Source organism: Diadema antillarum, unplaced genomic scaffold (assembly GCF_040938485.1).
Source record: "Diadema antillarum isolate AM-2024a unplaced genomic scaffold, OU_Dant_1.0 scf00000057, whole genome shotgun sequence".
NCBI classification, from domain to species: domain Eukaryota; kingdom Metazoa; phylum Echinodermata; class Echinoidea; order Diadematoida; family Diadematidae; genus Diadema; species Diadema antillarum.
The window spans coordinates 1,347,545-1,370,080 of record NW_027270946.1 but is presented as its reverse complement, the minus strand read 5'-3'; the positions used below and the strand labels follow the sequence as shown (position 1 = coordinate 1,370,080).

The 22,536-nt window shown below is 39.2% G+C and overlaps 1 protein-coding gene across 1 annotated transcript; it reads left to right on the top strand.

Moving 5' to 3' along the window:
- The first annotated feature begins 519 nt into the window (after positions 1-519).
- Positions 520-21,168, top strand: LOC139715879 (uncharacterized). The gene is made up of 2 exons (XM_071627429.1): positions 520-851; positions 19,206-21,168. The coding sequence occupies exon 2, from the start codon at positions 19,945-19,947 to the stop codon at positions 20,671-20,673; it is 729 nt and encodes a 242-aa protein (XP_071483530.1). The 5' UTR covers positions 520-851; positions 19,206-19,944; the 3' UTR covers positions 20,674-21,168.
- Positions 21,169-22,536: the final 1,368 nt, after the last annotated feature.

The following is a 22,536-nucleotide window of genomic DNA, read 5'->3' as shown; positions in this document are numbered from 1 at the left end:
GGATCCATGTCACTCCGGAGAGACCTCTATGCCCTCGACTGACTTTATACCTGGATCCCTCCACCCTCCCCCCCCCCCCCCATAAAAAATCTAGATCAGATGACCATACTAATCAATCAAACAGAGTTTTAGAAGTAGATTTTGCACAAGTTCAATCGTATGATGATTATACATACCATGATATGACATGATGAATTATGATGTGAACATGACAGCATGCATTTCTTGCATACAAAACTTGGAGGGGGCGGGGGTGGTGTGCATGCTCGCAGATGTTTTAGGGCGAGACATCGCGGTGAAAGTCGATAGTAAAGGGCGAATATTTTCTTGCGCTTAACCAACGCAATGCGACATCGCAACAGGCCGAGATTAGTTCCCACAACGGTTTATACTCGTCGTAACGAGTGAAGCTATGACGCACGCAGACACTGGGTTTGTTGAATGTGAATAGAAAAATCTACGGACGAGTGGGGGTAAACTGTACGGATCGATGAGCGTCTGCTATTCGCCGACAAACAGGGTTATGTGTGTTTGATTTCAATCGTCTGTGGGCTGCCATTGATAAATAGTTTAATGCTTAGCTATCATGCATGTCCCTCATTTTACTGGTTTTGACGTTACACTAACCACGACTTGGACATTTCAACATCTCTACAAGAGTGCTAAATGTTCGTATCTCCCGTGCCGAGATTTGAGACGTCGCTTGTGAGTGAGTAGCTCCACCTCATCAACCGTGTCCGTACATTATTTTGTACGCGCTGCACGGTCTCATGTCATGGTCTGCCTCAGTTGAAGCTTCCAGGCCAGCATCATCAGCAGCTCCAACAACAGCTTCAGCAGATGTCGACTCGGTAAGATTGAGAAATTTTCATGGATACAATTTTACCCATGTTTACATAATTAGATAATAAAATTCATGTGAGAAACACTGGTCCAACGTCTAACTTGAGTTTTGAGCTACAGTGAGTGGCTGCTGCCTACGTACACTACTGGTATTACGGTATCGAGCTACTCGGTGAGATCTAACAGTTAGATATTCTAGATCTAGTAGCAAAACTGTTACTTATTTTTAATATTAGAACACGGGAAGCAGCAAGTTCAGCCGTGAACCATTATTATACAAATGATGCACAGGATAGAGTGCGTTTCGCCTTGTGCATGTTTCACAATTGTAAATACCCTCGAGTGCGCTACATCTCCACTAACGCCACAAAATAATCCTGTGCATCATTTGTTTTATAAAATGGGTCGAAAACTAACAGCATTTTTCACGTACCTTTGTGGGTCAAGATGTCCGAAGATGTTCGTCCCAAACATTTACGCACGTCGCACTCGGAAATCCCGCACATAATTCTACGTATAAGAGTATACGTACGCCACACATGTTATGCACAAGAAAGGCTGGCCAGCCGGCAGCCCGAACTAGAAGTTGTTTACAGGATTGACAGCGCGTATGCATGCAATTCAAAGGAGCCGCCGCGCGCACAGACGATCGGCAATAGGATTTAACAGGCAGTGCAATGGGACTAAAATAACCAACATACATGTGACTCATTTCAGCGCTTCCTATTGGCTACATTCTTGAACCCATTTTATAATGGTACATTACTGCAACAGTGCAGTGCAATATTCATTGGACAGATTTTCTCCATGAAACTTGAGTTTTGTCCCTTTTGAACTTCTCCTTGCAGTTAACTCGTAGATACCATTATAAGTGACATAAAGCAAGCCGCCCATAATTTGACCATAACGCGTAACGCCATCCAAAATTCGACCACCGACTAGAATCTAAATTTAACACTTTTTGTATGTGGTCGAATTTTGTCATACATGGCCGTGGGAGGTCGAACTGTGTAGGTTAGTGCAGGTTTTTTAGTCTAGATCATATAGATCTAGGCCAAATATCTAAAACTGTTCTTTGAACATGTGAATGCTAATTTGTTAAATTTACTGTACCATGAATGCTCTTAACTTGAGCATTGTGGTATTCTGTTCTGGTAGACAGAAAAATCTGTCTGTCCGGACACATGCTGGAGGAGTTTTTTTTTTTTTTTTTTGACGTTATCGCTCTCCTCCGTATTAGAGGGGATCCGTGAAGCCAAACGCAGTCTCCTAGGAACATATCCCCGACAACCAGATACGGACCGATCTTTCGGTCAATAGTCTGGCCTGGTAGACTCTAATCAATGTCATTAGATCGAAATGGCCATTACTGTTGAACAATCATTTCAACCTTTCTGACTATTAAAATAGATTAATGCCAAGTTTTAATGATAGTGTATTACATACTATATACTTTGTAATTAAGCTGTAAAAGTGGAAATATTTGCTGTGTTGAATTTTTGGTGCATTTCACAAAAAAAGAAATAAAAACACACAAATATTTTGCTTACAAGACAGTAGAGCCCATAAGTTGATTAGAGGTCTATGTCCCAGTAGTTAACGTCTTGATTCCATGGAATTAAAACATCAAAAATGAAATCTTACCCGATGGAGCGCCAAAAATTAATCGCATGAAAATATTGACTTTTAACGTACAGTATTTTTCTGCTAATTACAAGTGTAGCTCATAGTCATAAACTTCCAGTCATCAGTAATCTACAATTACTTTAATATCAGAGATTGCAGGACTTTGCTAAATGCATAGGTACAGTAGCTAGAGAACAATGGTCTCCGTACAGTCTGCAGAAGGTATATAACATTACGAGTACAGTGCATGACAGGAATTTCTAGTATGACCACTGTTAGATTTAAAAAAAAAAGAAACTTAGAAGAATATGATATCAAGTGCACACACAAGAATTATACACAAAAAAAGTAAGACTGGAAATGCCTCATCAAATTTCTGTTTCCTTGTGTGTATCAAGTTTATTGCAAAGCTGTTGCCAATGCGGATAGGCACATTTAATATGTTGCGTGGGTTACGGTAGTGTGCCCCTGCATTTTAACCTTTGCTTTTTAAAGTTACGGCCACATCACTCAGGAATGAATAAGACAGCTGCCCGCTGTACTCGTACCACACATGCCAAGACTATGTAAACTGCTGTAAGGGAATACCAGTAGGGGATGTTTGTCACTGCCATCCTGTTTACGTCTTAGCTCCATGGCTACATCAAACAGCCCAGCCCTTCCTTGAGAAGATGTGCATCCCACGATTATCACCACGACTTCCATGTCCTAGAGATATCAAAGAGAAAAGGAATTTAATAAATAAGTTATCTATCATACATCATACATGTATCTGCTTCTTTAAATGATTTCCTCCTTGGATTACGCTGTGTGGAGATAAATGTCACTTCTGTTCTCACTTTACACTGCTCATTCTGGGGATGCTTAAACTTTAAATCAAAATATGCCCAGGATAAATGAATTCATGTCAAAGTTTTGGCAGAGGGGTCTGATTGGTCCAAAGTTTACAATAATGCCAATAAAACAGACATAGAAAACAAAAGAAGCCATAAGGTCACATGTAATAGTGTATATCATTTCATAATGATAACCACCTACCAAAAACTCTGAATCAAATTCTGTCTAATGCCCGACCAAATGTTCAAGCAGTGTAGTGTAAGGCCTATCAATTACTAGGAAGAGTAGTGCCTTTTATCCGTAGAACATCTCCGGAATAAATTCATTTCATTATCTGTTTCAGTCTTTCCCTCAATCCCATCAAAGTCATGACCCATTGGTATTTAGCGGATCCTGTGGAGGATAATGCTCTCACAGGATTGCTGATTCACATCTGTCAGCCCACAGAAACGTTTATTGTGACAGTCGACATAATTTGTGCCAAAGAGACACAAACGTTACACAGTTGTCACAGCAAGTATGGATGAGTTTAATCAGAAATGCCAATTCAATTTGTGAAGTCACCTTACCATCGCAAGTGTTTTCCTGTTTTGTTAGCCTTTAAAAGACAAGAGCAATGACAGTGTCATGTCTGTTGTTTGGGCCTACTAGGCAACGCGGTCTCAAACAAGATTTGACGAGGTGTATGAAACACACACACTGTCAAGTGATATATTGCATTGCAGTCATGTGGTAAGCACCTCTCCATTTCTTCCCTGGAGATCCCATGTTTATTGTTCCTCGCATATTTCATGCCTAGTAATGTCACGCATTATATCCCCTCCATCCGGATCAGAGCCAAGCTGACCATGATGTACATCCATGCACATTATACAGCTGTACAGTGCACTCCCATTACAAATTTTTTGTGTAACAAACACAGTTATGACAAAATTTTGGTTACAATGAAGTAAAAATTCAGGCAGCAAAATTATCCTCTCTTTTTTTTAAAAATTACTTATTTGTTCAGTTTATTACAAAATTTTGATATAAAAGAATACTGCCAATCTGAGGACTTCGTTATAACAGGAATCCACTATTAAAGTCGGTAGTCGATGTCTTACCAGTATCAAAATGTGTACCCTAGACACCTCACAGAGTTTTAGGAACTTGAGCAACTGTTACATGTACCTGTTGTATGTTCTATGCCTTTTTAAAGAAAAATAATAATGAAAAACAAAAAGGAACAAAAGAAGTATCTTTTTTCCCCCTTTACATTCAGAAGTTAGAGGTTGTATTATAAAATCAAAATGTCAAATATGACCTGTTGTACAGTGTGTGCTAAATATTGTGCACCAAAAGACTTGAAGTGGTATAGTAATTCAAATTCAAGGATTTTTTTGTTTTGTTTTGTTTTTGTTTGTTTTTGTTTGTTTTTGTGAAGAACCAATGATGAGCTGCTCAATTTACAGAGTGCATTGTATGCAACCTTAATACCTGGGTCATTTCAATATCCTCCGGACTACTATGTAGGACTCTAGTTTGCATGCTCTGCCTTTGCAAGCTTGAGCAAGAAATGTTCATGGCATGATTTTTTTTTTTTTTTTGTGAAATGAAACTGACATCCATTGGAGTGTAGTGTAGTATAGGCAAGAATTCTTACCTGCATTTTGATTTCATGAATTCTGGCTCTCACAAAATAGGCAAAATTTAAATGCATGCAAAAATTTAGGGTTTTACAGTACCATGGTATACTGCAGGAGCTGAAATTTTTGCGTACAGATATTTTCGCGGATTGCTACTTGGAGGACATTTTCGCGTGTTGTTAATTTCGCGGTTCAAAGGCGATTCGCGAAATTCGCGAAAATGTCAGCTCGTACAGTATGACCTACATACACTGTACATGATGTACATACAGTACGCATACAAATTTTTAATAATGTACCAGCAAATGGTTTAAGTAGCAACAACATATTTTATCACAAAATATGATACAGAGAAGCAGGTAAAATAAATAGCTTGTCAGTGGCATGCAGTACAGAGACATCCAAGACTCAGAATACGCCCCTTATGCAAAATGATCAAATTCAGTGACTTCTAAATTGCCTTGTTTGGTAGTGTACAAGAAATGAAGAAATGATTTGAATTACTTTCAAGTACACGGCATATAGTGCATCCATATGCTGGCAATTCATTACTGCCAAATGAGTCACTGTGCAGTAGATTATTCTTGGAAGTAGAGACAGCGAGTGCATAAATCGCATCCCTAGTGGCAACATGCAGGTGCACCTGTGCAGCTTGTGCACAAAGTGTCTTTCTACATGTAGAGTTTACTTGTGACTTGACCAAGTGTATCTGGTTTCTCAAAAGATTGAATTACTGGTAGAACAATAATATGCAATATGTACTCAAACATAGAAAGGGGCTTAGATTTTATTCTCCCCACCCACCCTCCCCCTTCTCTCGTTCTTTGAGATGAAAACTTGGGAAATTCCTGCTTGAATACTGATGTTTAGATCATGAGTGAGTTTTAAAGCAGTTTAGGAACATACACTGTACAAAGTTGTACATGTGTACCTCATCACAGTGTACAATGTATGTTTATATATAATGCAAACAATGGCGTAGACAGATATATTTTGTAACAAGAAGTGCGCTAAACAGTACTTAAGTATGTCTTGTACTGTTATGTGTGAATGACATACTTGTCAAGCAAATGCATGAGTCGAGCATTTATCTGAATACCAAGGTACTCCTAGAAAATAAAGTAATTAAAGGAAAAAAAAAGACATTATAATCGAATGTTACAAGTAATAGCCATTCATTACACTCCATCCTCTACTTGCCTTTGTTCTGTGAACCTGCCAATCTTTTTACATTTTTAAAAGCAGGAACAGCAAAAACCATCCTCATCATGGCTGTGTGACAATACACTCAGAGTACATATCGTAGAGTGTTTTTTGTGCTCCACCACTGAGTCCTGTATCATGGTATTCATCATAGCAATCATCATATTTATGTGAAATTCTGCAATATATCTTTATGGTACAAATGTACAGGTGTATGCAAAGACTGCCTATTCTGGGTACACTGTACATGCATTTCACCATTCCAGTCTTTCCAAAGGAGACCTACAAGTAATGTATGTTTTTTCTAGTGCATTATCTTCCTGAAAAAAAAAAAGATAAACATGCAGCATAGATATAGAACCCAAATTTCACTAAGTGCATTTTAGGATAGTTTACATGATGATGGTAGAATATCACATCCTGTAATATCACAGGTATTCCCCAGGTCATGTGACCTTTTGATATTTGTGGGGTAATCAGTGTGAGTGGTGCCTCTTGGAGTACAGCCTTGATGTTTTGAGTTGGAGTGAGTCTTGACGAAAACATGATTAATGCAATTTACATCCCGGGGGCTGTGCAATGCATCACTTCATCAAGCAAATGGATTTAGGCACCTAGTCAAGAGTAGATTTGATGTTGGTTCATGGTCAACAGCATTGCAGAGTTGATGCAGACAGCTTAGATGATGGGTCCTACACAGTCACAGTTTATTGAACTGGTGAATCCTACATGTACTTGTATAGACACCCGAATGCAAAGCTATGAGTGTAGAGCCGTTGCCACGTGCAGATGTGTGTGGGAAGCGAATGCATAAATAGCAGTGATATCACAGGGGATGTCTACTTACAGTTGTAAATGTTGAAGATGACTTTGAAGGGAAGTGTTAAAGGGCAAACAGAACAAAAATAATTATCATTAAGAATAAACTTATTAAAAACCACAGTAGAGTTGCAGTTTCTTTGTAGTTCACAAATTACTGGTAGTACCTGTTCATTATCAAAAATTACAAATGCAAAGAAGGTATACAGTGTACAATATATAACTGAAATAATCACATGACGACTGTCACAATATCAAAAAGTAAATCATTTTTCATATACTGTGCAGTGTATACATGGTATGAGTGTACTCAGGGTGTACATATTGGGAGTCAGAAAACTTATTACCGGTATTGGATAATCATTAAAACTTGCTACATTTTGACTGATTACATCAGTGTTTTGTTTGTTTGTTTGTTTGTTTTTTTTTTTTTTTTTAAAGCAAGTGAAACTTTAACATAACATCTTTGTTCCTTCTCTTATCGTTTTTTTATTTTTATTTTTGGTCAAATTGTAATGAAACATTGATTGTGTCACTTGGTTTTACTTGGTATGTTTTTTTCTAGTCAAACTAAACATGGTTGAGAGTATCTAATCTCACCAACTGACCAAAGATGTTCAACAGGGCCCTGCAGAACCACGCACATTTGCAGTAGACCATTTCTGCAATTTATTAATTCAAATTCTATGCAAGCATTGCTCTCAAAAGCTTGTCTGAGGCTTGCCCTACCTAGCAACAAGTGATGAATACCAAGTGAATTCCTACCCAGGAAACTTTATTGAAGGGAGCAGGTGAATGAAATGGTTTATTTTTAAGGCTGTATTAAAAGAAACATCCTTGAACTAAGGCCAAGTAAAAAAAGAAACCAGTTTCTCGTCCTCGCGCGCATCGATTTTGGCCGCCGCATCGATTTTTTTACTATTTACTATTTTCAAAATGGCGCTGAAAATACCAGGAAATTCATAATTCTCGTCCCAGCCCGCTCCCCGCCCGCATCGATTTTCAGTTGCCGCATCGACTTTTTTGATATTTACTATTTTTTCGGCTGCCGAAAAAAAAAAGTCAACAATTCACCTACCAATCGTGATGTCTTATTTCTAATTACGCCTTGCGTCCTCTACTTAGCTGTAGTACAGCTGTAGCTTCTGTAGTGCGTTAGCCCGACCAGACGCTGTTGAATACGCTATGCGTCGCGACGTACCATGTACAGCGACTGGGCTGTGTATAGTTAGTAGTGCGTATGTAACAACGCATGCATTTCACACTGCGAGCTCGGCAAGAAGGAATGACCCACAAGGCAGTTGAACTGTAGTTGGATGGGCGGCGGGCCTGGGCTGTGATGTACAGCGCACTCGGTACGTCGTGATGTAGACAGGACGTTGAGCACCTTCTGTACATTTCTCTCGTGCTGTTGCCCGCTTCGTGTGCTGCTAGATTGATTGCGCAATGTAACCACAAACCCCGTTATAACGAGATCCGTGGGACCGGCGATATTACCTCGTTATAACCGGTACCTCGTTATAACCATACTCATTAAAAACAAAGAAAAACATAAGCATGAAGTCATATACCCATCCATGAAACTTAAACATATCCTTTGCGTTATTATAACACAATTATTGAGCGTTATTATTGAGAGAATAAAGGGAGATTATTTGTGAATTAGATGAAGAAATAGAGGCTGAAATGATAAGTTAATTCTTTATTGTAATTCTTGTTTGTTAAGCTTTTTCTAAACACCAGCGCAAATATGGGGCAAACATATACTGTAGAGTAACATACAGGCCTTGTTTACCGTAACTTGCTAGGTATTTTTACGCTGTTGGTGCCCAGCGGGAATGCGACGATTTCATGAATCATTTCGGCTGTATCTGGTACTGTACATGTACAATGTATGATCGTTGCGCCCAAATTGATTAAAAATGCGTTCTTTATTTTCTTCCGAAAATCTCTTCGCGTTTTGTACGACCGTTCTTGAAAATATGTGACAGGATTGAATGTGGGAGGTTGTCATCCTGTTTACGCAAATCTGTACCAGATCTATTCAAACTAATAAATGCGTTTGTTTCTTTTTCTGATTTAGGTTAACATGCGTCATTCAACTTTTTTTACGCTACTGTCACCTGGCGAGATCGCGATGATTTCAGAGTAACATACGTGCGTTGTTTACCGCTAACTTGCGAGGTATTTTACGCTGTTGGTGCCCAGCGGGAATTCGATAATTTCATGAATCATTTGGCTGTAATTTTATATAATGTATGATCGTTGCGCTCGAAGGGATTAAAAATGCGTTCTTTATTTTCTTCCAAAAATCTCTTCGCGTTTTGTACATCCGTTCTTGAACTGTTGAATGCGTTTGTTTCTATTTCCGAGCACCGATTAAGTAGGTTAACATGCGTTATTCAACAATTTTTACGCTACTACAATGTATGTCACCCGGCGAGATCGCAATGATTTAATTCATTATTTCGGCTTTAATCATACACACTCATATTTAAATTATCATTCGTTAAATGATGATGAACACATCCAGATCTATTCAAGCTAATACATGCGTTTGTTTCTTTTTCCGAGCACCGATTAAGTAGGTTAACATGCGTTATTCAACTATTTTTACTCTACTGTCACCTGGCAGGATCGCGATGATTTCACTAATTATTTCTGCTTTGATCATACACACTCATATTTAAATTATCATTTGTTAAATGATAATGAACAAATCCAGATCTGTTCAAACTAATAAATGCGTTTGCTTCTTTTTCTGAACACCGATTAAGTATAGGTTAACATGCGTTACTCAACTATTTTAACGCTACTGTCACCCGGCGGGATCGGGGCGATGATTTTATTATTTCGGCTTTAATCATCCAAACTCATATTTGCTCAAAACCAGCAAAAGAACTGGAAGTCGGAACTAAAATTGGAAAGGATATAATGATGAGTTGCACACGCATTCCAATTGTCCATTTTTGGTCAAATTTTATTGTCGCTACATGAAAAGTTTTTGAATGCGTTATCTTTTTTTTTTTTTCTCGTTGTGCTGTGGTCTGACCTCATATCACGCATGCGTTTCTCGCGAAAAAGAAAACCGAATGATTATGTTTAATAATTAGTAGGAACATCGGAAGGTGTTCCTGTGTCTTATCGCGTGATTAAGAAGAAAACATGGAAGGAACGGTTCTCTGCAAAACGGGAAAAGACGTGGATAGCGAGATTTCGGTTTCCACTGTTTAGATCTAAGATCTAACTCAGTAAGTTTGTGTTGCGTTGAAAGGCAAAAATAATGCTATGCATTTCCAGAGATAATGGTTGGATTCGTAGGTTCAACAAGTGATGCATAAATGTTAAAAAAACATGTTTTTTCCATACCCTTGATATGACTGAATGAATACAGTCACAGTGTAGTTAAATTGGTATACTTGTCATGCATAAACAGCAATATACGCAGATTTGGTGCATCACTCAAATGATAAGTGGTTTATATCACACATATAAACACATATTACTTTCATTTTGACAATCCTCGAAAAAATAGTAAGATATCAAATAGTAAGGACCTCCCTCATCGCCTTGCTCAAAAAACCCGGACGAGAAACTACTTTCTTTTTTTACTTGGCTAGGCCAAGTAAAAAAAGAAAGTAGTTTCTCGTCCGGGTTTTTTGAGCAAGGCGATGAGGGAGGTCCTTACTATTTGATATCTTACTATTTTTTCGAGGATTGTCAAAATGAAAGTAATATGTGTTTATATGTGTGATATAAACCACTTATCATTTGAGTGATGCACCAAATCTGCGTATATTGCTGTTTATGCATGACAAGTATACCAATTTAACTACACTGTGACTGTATTCATTCAGTCATATCAAGGGTATGGAAAAAACACGTTTTTTTAACATTTATGCATCACTTGTTGAACCTACGAATCCAACCATTATCTCTGGAAATGCATAGCATTATTTTTGCCTTTCAACGCAACACAAACTTACTGAGTTAGATCTTTTCTCATATGAAAACTTATTCGCTCAAGGATTTAAAATGCCGCAGACAGTGCTACCAATTGTCAACCCTGTGAAACAACCACCTGATATCCTTTTTACTGAAAGACAATACGAACCAGTTGAATACTATATTCACTATTTAAAGCCGTTCGCTGTGCACACGTGCGCTTGAGATCGGTTCTCTCCATCACTCCACGATTTTTTTTTCCAGCTCCAGAACGCATGCTATGCTGGCTGGCTGGTCCCCTCTACTACAGCGAAACCCCGTTATAACGAGTTAGGTTATAACGAGGAACCACTTATAACGAGGTGATCGCGTCGGTCCCGTTTTCCTTTGCGTGTAATGGCAGAACGAATCGGTTATAACGTGTTCGGTCATAACGAGATTCCGGTTATAATGAGGACAATTTCGCTAAATCATGATAAAGAAAAACATAAACAATTTGATCCGATATAACGAGGTTCCATTTCTTGACCAAATTGCCGCTTTCAAACACGCGACAAATGAAACATTGGAAACCGAAATCTCGCTATCCACGTCTTTTCCCGTTTTGCAGAGAACCGTTCCTTCCATGTTTTCTTCTTAATCACGCGATAAGACACAGGAACACCTTCCGATGTTCCTACTAATTATTAAACATAAGGCCAAGTAAAAAAAGAAACCAGTTTCTCGTCCTCGCGCGCATCGATTTTGGCCGCCGCATCAATTTTTTTACTATTTACTATTTTCAAAATGGCGCTGAAAATACCAGGAAATTCATAATTCTCGTCCCAGCCCGCTCCCCGCCCGCATCGATTTTCAGTTGCCGCATCGACTTTTTTGATATTTACTATTTTTTCGGCTGCCGAAAAAAAAAAGTCAACAATTCACCTACCAATCGTGATGTCTTATTTCTAATTACGCCTTGCGTCCTCTACTTAGCTGTAGTACAGCTGTAGCTTCTGTAGTGCGTTAGCCCGACCAGACGCTGTTGAATACGCTATGCGTCGCGACGTACCATGTACAGCGACTGGGCTGTGTATAGTTAGTAGTGCGTATGTAACAACGCATGCATTTCACACTGCGAGCTCGGCAAGAAGGAATGACCCACAAGGCAGTTGAACTGTAGTTGGATGGGCGGCGGGCCTGGGCTGTGATGTACAGCGCACTCGGTACGTCGTGATGTAGACAGGACGTTGAGCACCTTCTGTACATTTCTCTCGTGCTGTTGCCCGCTTCGTGTGCTGCTAGATTGATTGCGCAATGTAACCACAAACCCCGTTATAACGAGATCCGTGGGACCGGCGATATTACCTCATTATAACCGGTACCTCGTTATAACCATACTCATTAAAAACAAAGAAAAACATAAGCATGAAGTCATATACCCATCCATGAAACTTAAACATATCCTTTGCGTTATTATAACACAATTATTGAGCGTTATTATTGAGAGAATAAAGGGAGATTATTTGTGAATTAGATGAAGAAATAGAGGCTGAAATGATAAGTTAATTCTTTATTGTAATTCTTGTTTGTTAAGCTTTTTCTAAACACCAGCGCAAATATGGGGGCAAACATATACTGTAGAGTAACATACAGGCCTTGTTTACCGTAACTTGCTAGGTATTTTTACGCTGTTGGTGCCCAGCGGGAATGCGACGATTTCATGAATCATTTCGGCTGTATCTGGTACTGTACATGTACAATGTATGATCGTTGCGCCCAAATTGATTAAAAATGCGTTCTTTATTTTCTTCCGAAAATCTCTTCGCGTTTTGTACGACCGTTCTTGAAAATATGTGACAGGATTGAATGTGGGAGGTTGTCATCCTGTTTACGCAAATCTGTACCAGATCTATTCAAACTAATAAATGCGTTTGTTTCTTTTTCTGATTTAGGTTAACATGCGTCATTCAACTTTTTTTACGCTACTGTCACCTGGCGAGATCGCGATGATTTCAGAGTAACATACGTGCGTTGTTTACCGCTAACTTGCGAGGTATTTTACGCTGTTGGTGCCCAGCGGGAATTCGATAATTTCATGAATCATTTGGCTGTAATTTTATATAATGTACGATCGTTGCGCTCGAAGGGATTAAAAATGCGTTCTTTATTTTCTTCCAAAAATCTCTTCGCGTTTTGTACATCCGTTCTTGAACTGTTGAATGCGTTTGTTTCTATTTCCGAGCACCGATTAAGTAGGTTAACATGCGTTATTCAACAATTTTTACGCTACTACAATGTATGTCACCCGGCGAGATCGCAATGATTTAATTCATTATTTCGGCTTTAATCATACACACTCATATTTAAATTATCATTCATTAAATGATGATGAACACATCCAGATCTATTCAAGCTAATACATGCGTTTGTTTCTTTTTCCGAGCACCGATTAAGTAGGTTAACATGCGTTATTCAACTATTTTTACTCTACTGTCACCTGGCAGGATCGCGATGATTTCACTAATTATTTCTGCTTTGATCATACACACTCATATTTAAATTATCATTTGTTAAATGATAATGAACAAATCCAGATCTGTTCAAACTAATAAATGCGTTTGCTTCTTTTTCTGAACACCGATTAAGTATAGGTTAACATGCGTTACTCAACTATTTTAGCGCTACTGTCACCCGGCGGGATCGGGGCGATGATTTTATTATTTCGGCTTTAATCATCCAAACTCATATTTGCTCAAAACCAGCAAAAGAACTGGAAGTCGGAACTAAAATTGGAAAGGATATAATGATGAGTTGCACACGCATTCCAATTGTCCATTTTTGGTCAAATTTTATTGTCGCTACATGAAAAGTTTTTGAATGCGTTATCTATTTTTTTTTTTCTCGTTGTGCTGTGGTCTGACCTCATATCACGCACACGTTTCTCGCGAAAAAGAAAACCGAATGATCAATGAATAAATTACAGAAATGGTCCATTACCTTGCAAAGAGCCAGTTCTGAGTCAGCTCATGTGCCCATTGCTACAAACTGCAACCATATCCCCTTTTTTACCTTGTCAAGGTACTTTATTCTTTTTCAAAGTAATATCATGCATAGTCTTGCCTGATGTAACAAATTTATGGAATTCATTAATCATGATCAAAACAAATAATGAACTTGGGTAGACCAGGTACTAGAATGGTCCATCACTTTACACTATGGTAATAAGCATCTATTTCATAATTTTGCACGAAATATATTAAACTTTTTCTATGGATATTGCCAAATACCAGGCGTGCTGTCAGTTGGATGAACTGGCAAGCACCATTTCCAAGGATTGCATGAATAATTATGATATAAAGAGATGCTCGAATCTCCAATTTTAAATCTCACATGCCTGTTGGTACAAATGACTTTTTATACTTGTTTGCACAGTGGAACCACAAATTGTATAAACTGGCTTTAATTGACTTTGGGGAAAGTAGAAAGTTTGTTCCCAAATATCAATTGTGAAAGAAAAGGAACTGCTATCCACTCTGTCATCACAAATTTTGGACCCAAACTCAGAAACCAGAGTGCCGATGGCTAGCCATGCTGATCTGAGGTTGAAACTGAGACTGATCATAGACTGATGTGAAGAGCTGCACTTTACTTTACCCTTTGGATGTACTCTTCAGTTATGGGGCCGGTAGAATTACAATGAAGCTTGATGCTGTCAGAATGCACAGACCCAACAATGCTAGAGTGAAGCTGTGATTGTGCATTTAAAATGAAGTAAATATTTGGATATCATATCCATTGTATGTACACAGTCACTATGGCATTATCTGTTAAATGGGAAAGTTTCATTATCTTACATCATTTCCATGTCGTATTAGCACACTGTACTTGAATGAAGGTGAGACATCGGTTGGCATGGACATACTTCTTCGGCAAACATTCTAGAATGTAGGGAAGTGTGTTGAAGTGGACTTTCCATCAGAGAATATTCAGCAGATGGAATGTGAGACACTGTGAGCTCAGAGGTTGTTTGAAACATTTTGGACATGCTTAGAATAGTGTTCAGTGGAAACTTCTTGCACGAGCTATACTGTAGCTTGAGAGTCAATAATGTACAGTTTTGTCAGTCAATACATCATGTAGCCTGAGCCCTCTTGGCTAGACTGTTGCATGAGTAAGCACCAAGCTTGAAGCTGATGCATCTGCAGTGTACACTATGTGCAATGCAGAGAAATTCTGTATTCCTACAAACTGATGTAATAATACAATTGTACATGTACAGTATTTGTTCGGGAATTTGACATCAGGTATTTTCCTTCTGCTTTTCTTTTTCTTTTTCTTTTCTACCGACAGGAACTGTAAAAAACACTACAAAATAAAAGAGACATATGAAAAAAAAAAACCCCTGGTGCTAATAACAACAAAGCTTTAAAAAACAACAACAACAAACCAACACAGGTTGTTTGTCATGACTGTGCGTGTAATTGGCATGTGACTGGTGCTTTTGCGAGTGGACTTGTGCCACACGCACAGGTACACCATGTTTTGAAAGCATGCCACATCCAAGGAGCAGAAAGTGTGTTCACCCTCCCCAACATACCAGCATTTCTGGCAGATCTTGTGACTTTTGATGTGCTTTGCATACGGCCACACTTTCTTCTGCCCTGCGATTGGGGGACGTTGTCTGTGCAGTCTGTACTACTCATTTTTATGCAGAGGAGTAGCGTGACTTACAATTCCCAAACATGCTGCTTACGTAATATGTTAGAGTTTAATCAATGTGGTCTTGAGGTAACAGCAGCCTCCCACTCACAACGAACTCTCAGTGTTCACTTCACTTTTGGCTATCAAAAACACTGTATTTGTATATATGTGTCAAAAGTAGAACAGAGCTACTGCTAAATTTTGTTGGAGGGCGGTCAGAAGTACACTTGTAGCTGTATTCCTTGCATAATCTTTGTATCTACTTGTCTTGCTTGTGTAAGGTGACCTCTATTCTCCTCACCCTCTGTTGTAAATGCCTTCTGTAAATATTGTACCGTGTTTGCGATGCGAATGTTATTTGCCGACTTGATTGAGTTGTCACTTCAGCCTACAATGTCTGTACAAGCAGCCCATTTTCTGCTAAAGATTCTCAAAAGTGCATTCCCATTTCAAATCGCAAAGATGATTTGCATATATATTCAAAACATTCTTCCAGAGCCTGGGAACAAACCATAAAGTAGATATAATTGCTTGAATGATAATGATAGAAGTAAATCATCACTGAACTGACCTCCGTATGACTAAATACAGGATACCTACAACCTACAATGTATGTGGTAGAACTTTGTTCACTGTGTGCATTTAAAATGTAGGTCCAAGAGAAAATGGTATAAAATGTATGTTTGTTTGGTTTTTTTTTTACTGTGATATAGAAATCATAGCCCATGAAATACTGAGTATGCATAGTAGATCATGATTTCCATATCAACCTCATTATCAGTAAGCAAAAAAAAAAAATATATATGTTTGATTTATCTCAGATTTGTAGCTAAATCTTAATGAAAGTCACAGATTGATCGTACAAAGCTGTACATGTAGTCCTTGTTTTTGTCGAGGCCACCGGAGGTGTGGGGAGACTAAGGGATCGCCTGCGGCGTCTGTCCGTCCGTCGTCTGTCCGTAACGCTACAAAAACTTGAATAACTCTCTACTGAGGATTTCAATTTCAATCAAACTTGGAGGGAAGAGTGGTTATACAAAGTTACACATTTTACCGAACATGAAGGGCACCTCAAGGTCAAAGGTCACAGGCAGAGGTCAATGAACTTTAGGGCCCAATGTTAAGTTTTTAGGGCACGTTTCGTTTATGGCTCGTAACTTTTGATGTAGGCCTATCTGTCTGTTTGTGACCAAACTTGGATGGTAGATGTCCCTTGGGGAGGTGAAGGTCATCACAAGGTCAAAGGTCACAGAAAGGGGTCAACAAACTTTTAGGGCCCAATGTTAAGTTTTTATGGGGCATTTCGATTGTGGCTCATAACTTTTGATCCCCAGTCCGTTTGTGACCAAACTTGGACGGTAGATGTCCCTTGGGGAATTAAAGGTCATCACAAGCTCAAGGGTCACAGAAAGGGGTCAACAAATTTTTAGGGCCCATTGTTAAGTTTTTATGGCGCGTTTCGATTATGGCTCATAACTTTTGATCCCTTTGTCCGTTTGTGACCAAACTTGGATGGTAAATGTCCCTTGGGGAGTTGAAGGTCACCACAAGGTCAAAGGTCATAGGCGGGTCAATGAACTTCTGGGAGTTAGAAAAGTATTAATTTCTTGTACGTGAATGGGCGAGACACAATTTGGCACTTGCGCCTTGTGTTCAGTTATTCAAACATACTATTCCAAAAAGGAATTAGAAAAAAATAATCATTTTATACATTTTATAATATGTACTGGTAGTCATTTTATTGTACATAAATGTATCTAAACTTTCAGGGACTGCATCAGGTCCTTCCTAAAGAGCAGATTGTTGATTTACAAGTGTAGATACCATTGCTTAAATGCAATTGGTAATTCAAATGTTACCAAAAGAAAAAAGAAAAAAAAAAGAGTATTTCCTCATTGGGAAAAATCACTGCTACAATTAAGTTCATTCTTCTTAGATGAAGTTTTTTTAAAAATATACAAATGTATATATATTTACCAGTAAAGCATCCTAGAAACTGATTGAATTTCTTCAGTTTACCTGCTCATAATTGTACTTTGAAGTTTAAGACAATTTCAGGAATGCGTTTCAATACACGGTGTATTGGGGTCAGTGAACAAAGAAAGGGAATTGCTCTGTTCTGGCATCTTGCGCTCGGACGCACCGTCAGCTGACGAAAACAAATACGTCCAGCAGTCTGCTTGCCCATTGACTCTTCCATTTTAATCGTGGTTCGGAGAAAAATATTGATTGTCACGCATAGATTTTCTCTTTTCTTTTTTTATGGTCCCGCTCCATGGGGCTATGCACACATATTGGTGGCGTCTGTGCTTTGGGTTTTTATTTTACTCGCTTGGCACTGCCCACAGCAGGGGGACAATGCAGAAATTGATTGGTGCCATCTATTGATCCGTAGTGCGCCAGGATTTACAGTGTACATATGTTCAGTCATTGTAACGGTCCATTGTCGTGTTAACTGGACGTCCATCTGTAGATGAGAGAGTTAGAGAGAAAGGGAAAGAGAGAATTACACATAGCTCCCTCAAGTTTATTCTCATATGTTTGTAGTCCTTCAATGTTATTTGATTTGTGTGTGTGTGTGTGTTTTGTTTTGTTTTGTTTTGTTTTTTGAGACAGGATATTTACATGCATCCTGTACATAGAAGATACAGTATGTGATGTAGGCCTACGCTGTACTTGTACAAATTTTTTGATTACCGAAATTGATTCTGCTCTGTATCACTTTGCCAAGAGGTTGCATTTCCACAAACATAATCTATGCCTATGTTGCATGAAATCGTACATGTAATTGACTTGGCTGCGTAGTTGCTTTATCTTATTTTCATTTAGTAATTATAATTGAAGCAGTACAAATCACTTCTTGAGCAGAACTTCACAGCTGCCAACTTTTATTAATTCTTTTGTATGATGTTTAGATATTTAGTTTGTTCTATCTTCAAAATCAAGAAAACATATTGTTTGGAATTAAAAAAGAAATCCCAAATTGAGGTGAAATATTAAGGATTTTTTATTGCATATTTTCCACATTCCAAAAGAAACAGAGCTTTTGACTTGAAGATTCATTCTTTTATCATAGTTTTTTTGTTAATGTTTTTACTACACAGCCATCTGGTATTTGATTTGCAGTTTGGAAATATTTCCTGAATAATTGATGCTGAGTGTAGTGCATGTATTGACAAACAGAAAAATTATGCAAAATGTAATTCTGACTTTGATTGACACTGTCATTTAAAAATGTATGATACTGGTAATCAAATATCAGCATCCATGATTGCTATGCAGACCTACCATGTGGCTACAAAGCTATGATGTGACCTGACTGCATTTATTTCATTATGTTCAGAGCAATATACATGTAATAGCAAATCTTTGTGAATGTGTTTCAAATGGCTAGGCAGTCACTCCCAAACAAGTAGCTCCAGGGTATAAGTCTGCCAAGAGGGTCTTGGTAAACTCGGTGATGTTTGTGGGAGTGTCAACCAGAGAGAATGTTTACCGACACACCTCTTTTGTAGCATCCTGCAACCCCTTCCATGCAATATGGAATAACCCGCAGCCGTAGCACAGGATTTGCACCATTTCCTCATTTCCTTATGCATTTTTTTTCTCCTTCCCTGTCTGTAGGTCACTCAACTATAACGGTTGTGAGAAAGACAGCAAGAGAGAGAGAAAGAGAGGCGAGACGCTCCACTGATTGGCTGAGGTCCTGCATAGGAGACCGCCTCTACTGAATACACTGTGTGCCAGCAGTGGTGTGCGTGTGGATTCCGTGGGTTAGCTGCTGCGTCGTTGGGCTCCCATCATTCTAATTTCGTAGTAGTGCATGCATAGTGGATCGCTGGCTGCTACTTGAATACATTACAGCTATGCCCTGTGCCCCGCTCAGAGTAGTTTTCCACCTCTTGCTCTCCGCTAAAGCCTACTACATGTAAAAAGCAGCAGGCTTGACAGGCAGCAGTTAACCGCTCCCTGCTGCATTGGCTGGAGGCTTGTTAGTGAGCTGCTGGACACCACCTCCTGACACAACCTGACGACAACAACTGTTGAAATCTACCAGCGGGGGTGCTTCTGGGCTGGATGCTTGTTGACCACATTTCAGTGAATGGAGCTATTGGGGTCTTTGACAGCCACTCACATCTTATGAGCCTGGAGTGCCAAGCCAAACACTCCGCCACAGCTCTGCTATTCAATCAACTGGCTCATTCATAGCAGAGAGGGACTCCTGTCATCACACAGCAACATACTCTGGCAGTCTGTGTCACCCGGAGAGTGGTTGCATCTTGATGTGATTGTAAAAGCAGCTCCGCTTGCCCATCTCTTCTCGCCAGAAGGATTCCATTCGAATTGTGCGGAAGATTAAAAAATGGCTTCGGAATTCCTGCGAAGGCTGCTGAAGCGAGGGTCCGATCAGGCCCAGCGACCCAAAGTCGATGTTCACGCGCTGTATACAAACTGTCAGATGAGTCGGGTTCTCATGCAAGGGCAGCTCTCAGTACACGAACCCTGGAGGAAACACAAGAAGAAGCCCAAGAGTGTTCATATGTCCCTCTTCACCAATGATTCCAGCCCTTTCCTGGTGTGGTACGCGGATAAGGCGCGGAAGAAGCCGCGCGGATACTGCAACATCCAGGGGGGAAAGATTGCACCCATTGGGGAATACAGCTTCCAAATTGTGTTCAGCGGAAAGAACAACCAAGTGTACAAATTCAACACAGAGTGTTGGGACAAGCGGGAGGAATGGCTTTATGCATTGCGCGATGAGAGTAGACGGGATCCCGCGATGCCCGAGTTGTCGAGTGTGACTCCCTCGCTCATGCACAGTAAGGACGATATTGCAATTACGCAGCAGACGCAACATCAGCGTCCTCCATGGAAGGGACATCGTAGGACTCTTAGTGCTGGATCGCCATCACCCCAACTTGATCGGTGCCAGGTTTCACTGCAGCGATCGCGCAGCCAACCTCACATTCAAAAGGGAAAACTTGTCAAAAAGCGACCAACGCTGCTCAATTCTTCAAAGCCGAGCACAGTTGGACAATCTATCCAAGGACAGAAATATTTTGTGAGGTCACCTGAAGTGTGCAGAAGTTGAGGATGAAGATCTCCAGAGTGCTTTTGTATTGATTGTGATGACATTTCATGAGCTAATGCTGATCAATTTGTGTGTTTTTAAAAATTTTTCTTGTTTATGTGTATTGTCCAAAGCTATTACTCTTGCAGTAATTTATTGTAAAATCTGCAAACTCAAGTATATTGAATGTGACCGAAAATAATTGCAATCTGTATTTATTATTGACCCAATGCAATGCTTACTATGTATGTCCGTATATGTGCATGGAATGCCATTATTGTTTACGATGTTTGTTCCTGTATTTGAAAAACTGGTGCATATCAGTAGGGTACAATCATTTTCACAATATGCATTGAACTACCTTTAGAAAAAGAAAAATATGAAAAAGATATTATGAACTGCGATATTTTTTTGAGGTACAGCGCAAGTACTATGTAAGATACCGGCCAAGATGATATTAAAACCATGATTTTAAGTAGAGACCAAACATATTTTGTGCAGATAATCAATATCCAATTGGTGCCTTAGTATATATATTTACAGTGTATATTGATAGGAAGTTCCACTCATCAAATGTGTTTTGAGTTTTTTTGGAAATCAGAAGGCAACCTCAGTACAAAGCTCTGCTGTTTCTTTGGGTCCAGAATATTCCAGCTGCAGCACCTGATTTAAAAAAAAAAAAATTAATTTGGTGTTGGAATTTTGAAATTATGAGTATTTCATTAGATTCTAATGTTTGTAAAAGGCTACAAATGTGAATCTGGATTTTGGTTCTGATGTGCTTCATGCACACTACGAAGCTCTGAAACTAATTTTTGTCTTTTGACCCTATCAGCAGGCTTCATGCCATCTGTATTAAATCTAAGAAGAAACAGTACTCTACAGTAAAATTCTAGCTGTTTTTAAGTTAATGTAATTTTGAAAAGTCGATTTTTAAGAAATTTGGTTACGTTGAGATTATTCTTTATGTAGCTCCTACATGTTGTCACCTGCGAGTTTCGGAAGAAGTTGGGCTTTGTTCAAAGCTGCAGTTGTTGACATGAGATTGCGACTTTTCCCACCCCAACCAATTAATTGTTCTCACCAATTCTCTTAGATTCAGAAATTGGCAAACACTGTTACTGGGAATTCCCCTTTCTGATGGGCATTTCTTTGTGCTGCAAAGGTGATATTTGGCCCTTCCCCTATCCTTACATGTACTAGAGACCAGCAGATTCCACCAATTTTATATTTCCAGCGTCAAAAGTAGTCCTAACATGTACCTCCTGCGTTTGTGTGCCATAGAATGATAAACGTTTCATTACATTATAGGTGTCAAATGGGCCTAACAGCTGGATGGTGATTATCATATCATTGGTGGTAAAATAGCAGATTACAAACAATCAGGTGCTCCACAGTTGCTGAACTTCAGTAATCCAGCCAATATGATGAACAGAAGTATCGAGGCAGGTTGATTGGTTGGTAGAGAGCTGCCCTGTCCTGTAATACATGTACTCACTAGAGTGCATAGATGCATTAGTGGTTGCATCACACATTCTCTGAAATTTTGTTTGAGCTTGGGCGACTTCTCTTTGCGTTTCCCCGGTATATAAATCTTATTTGTTGTGGTGATAATTGAACCCACGATGACCAATCTTGTTGCATTCAGTATGATTTTTCTCACAGTATCAGTGAAGCTTGGTGTTACAAGATTGTGACACACAGTTAATTCCAAAGCTTCAAAGCCAAAGTGGGCGTTGAAACAGAGAAACAATGGGAGTTCCCAATGCCACTTCAATTGTTACTGAGAATGCATTGCAGAACTTACAAAGAAGTAGATGTGGGGTGGATTAGGGGGCTTAGCAAAGATTCCCAGGACTGAAACAGTGGATGTATTCACTAGCT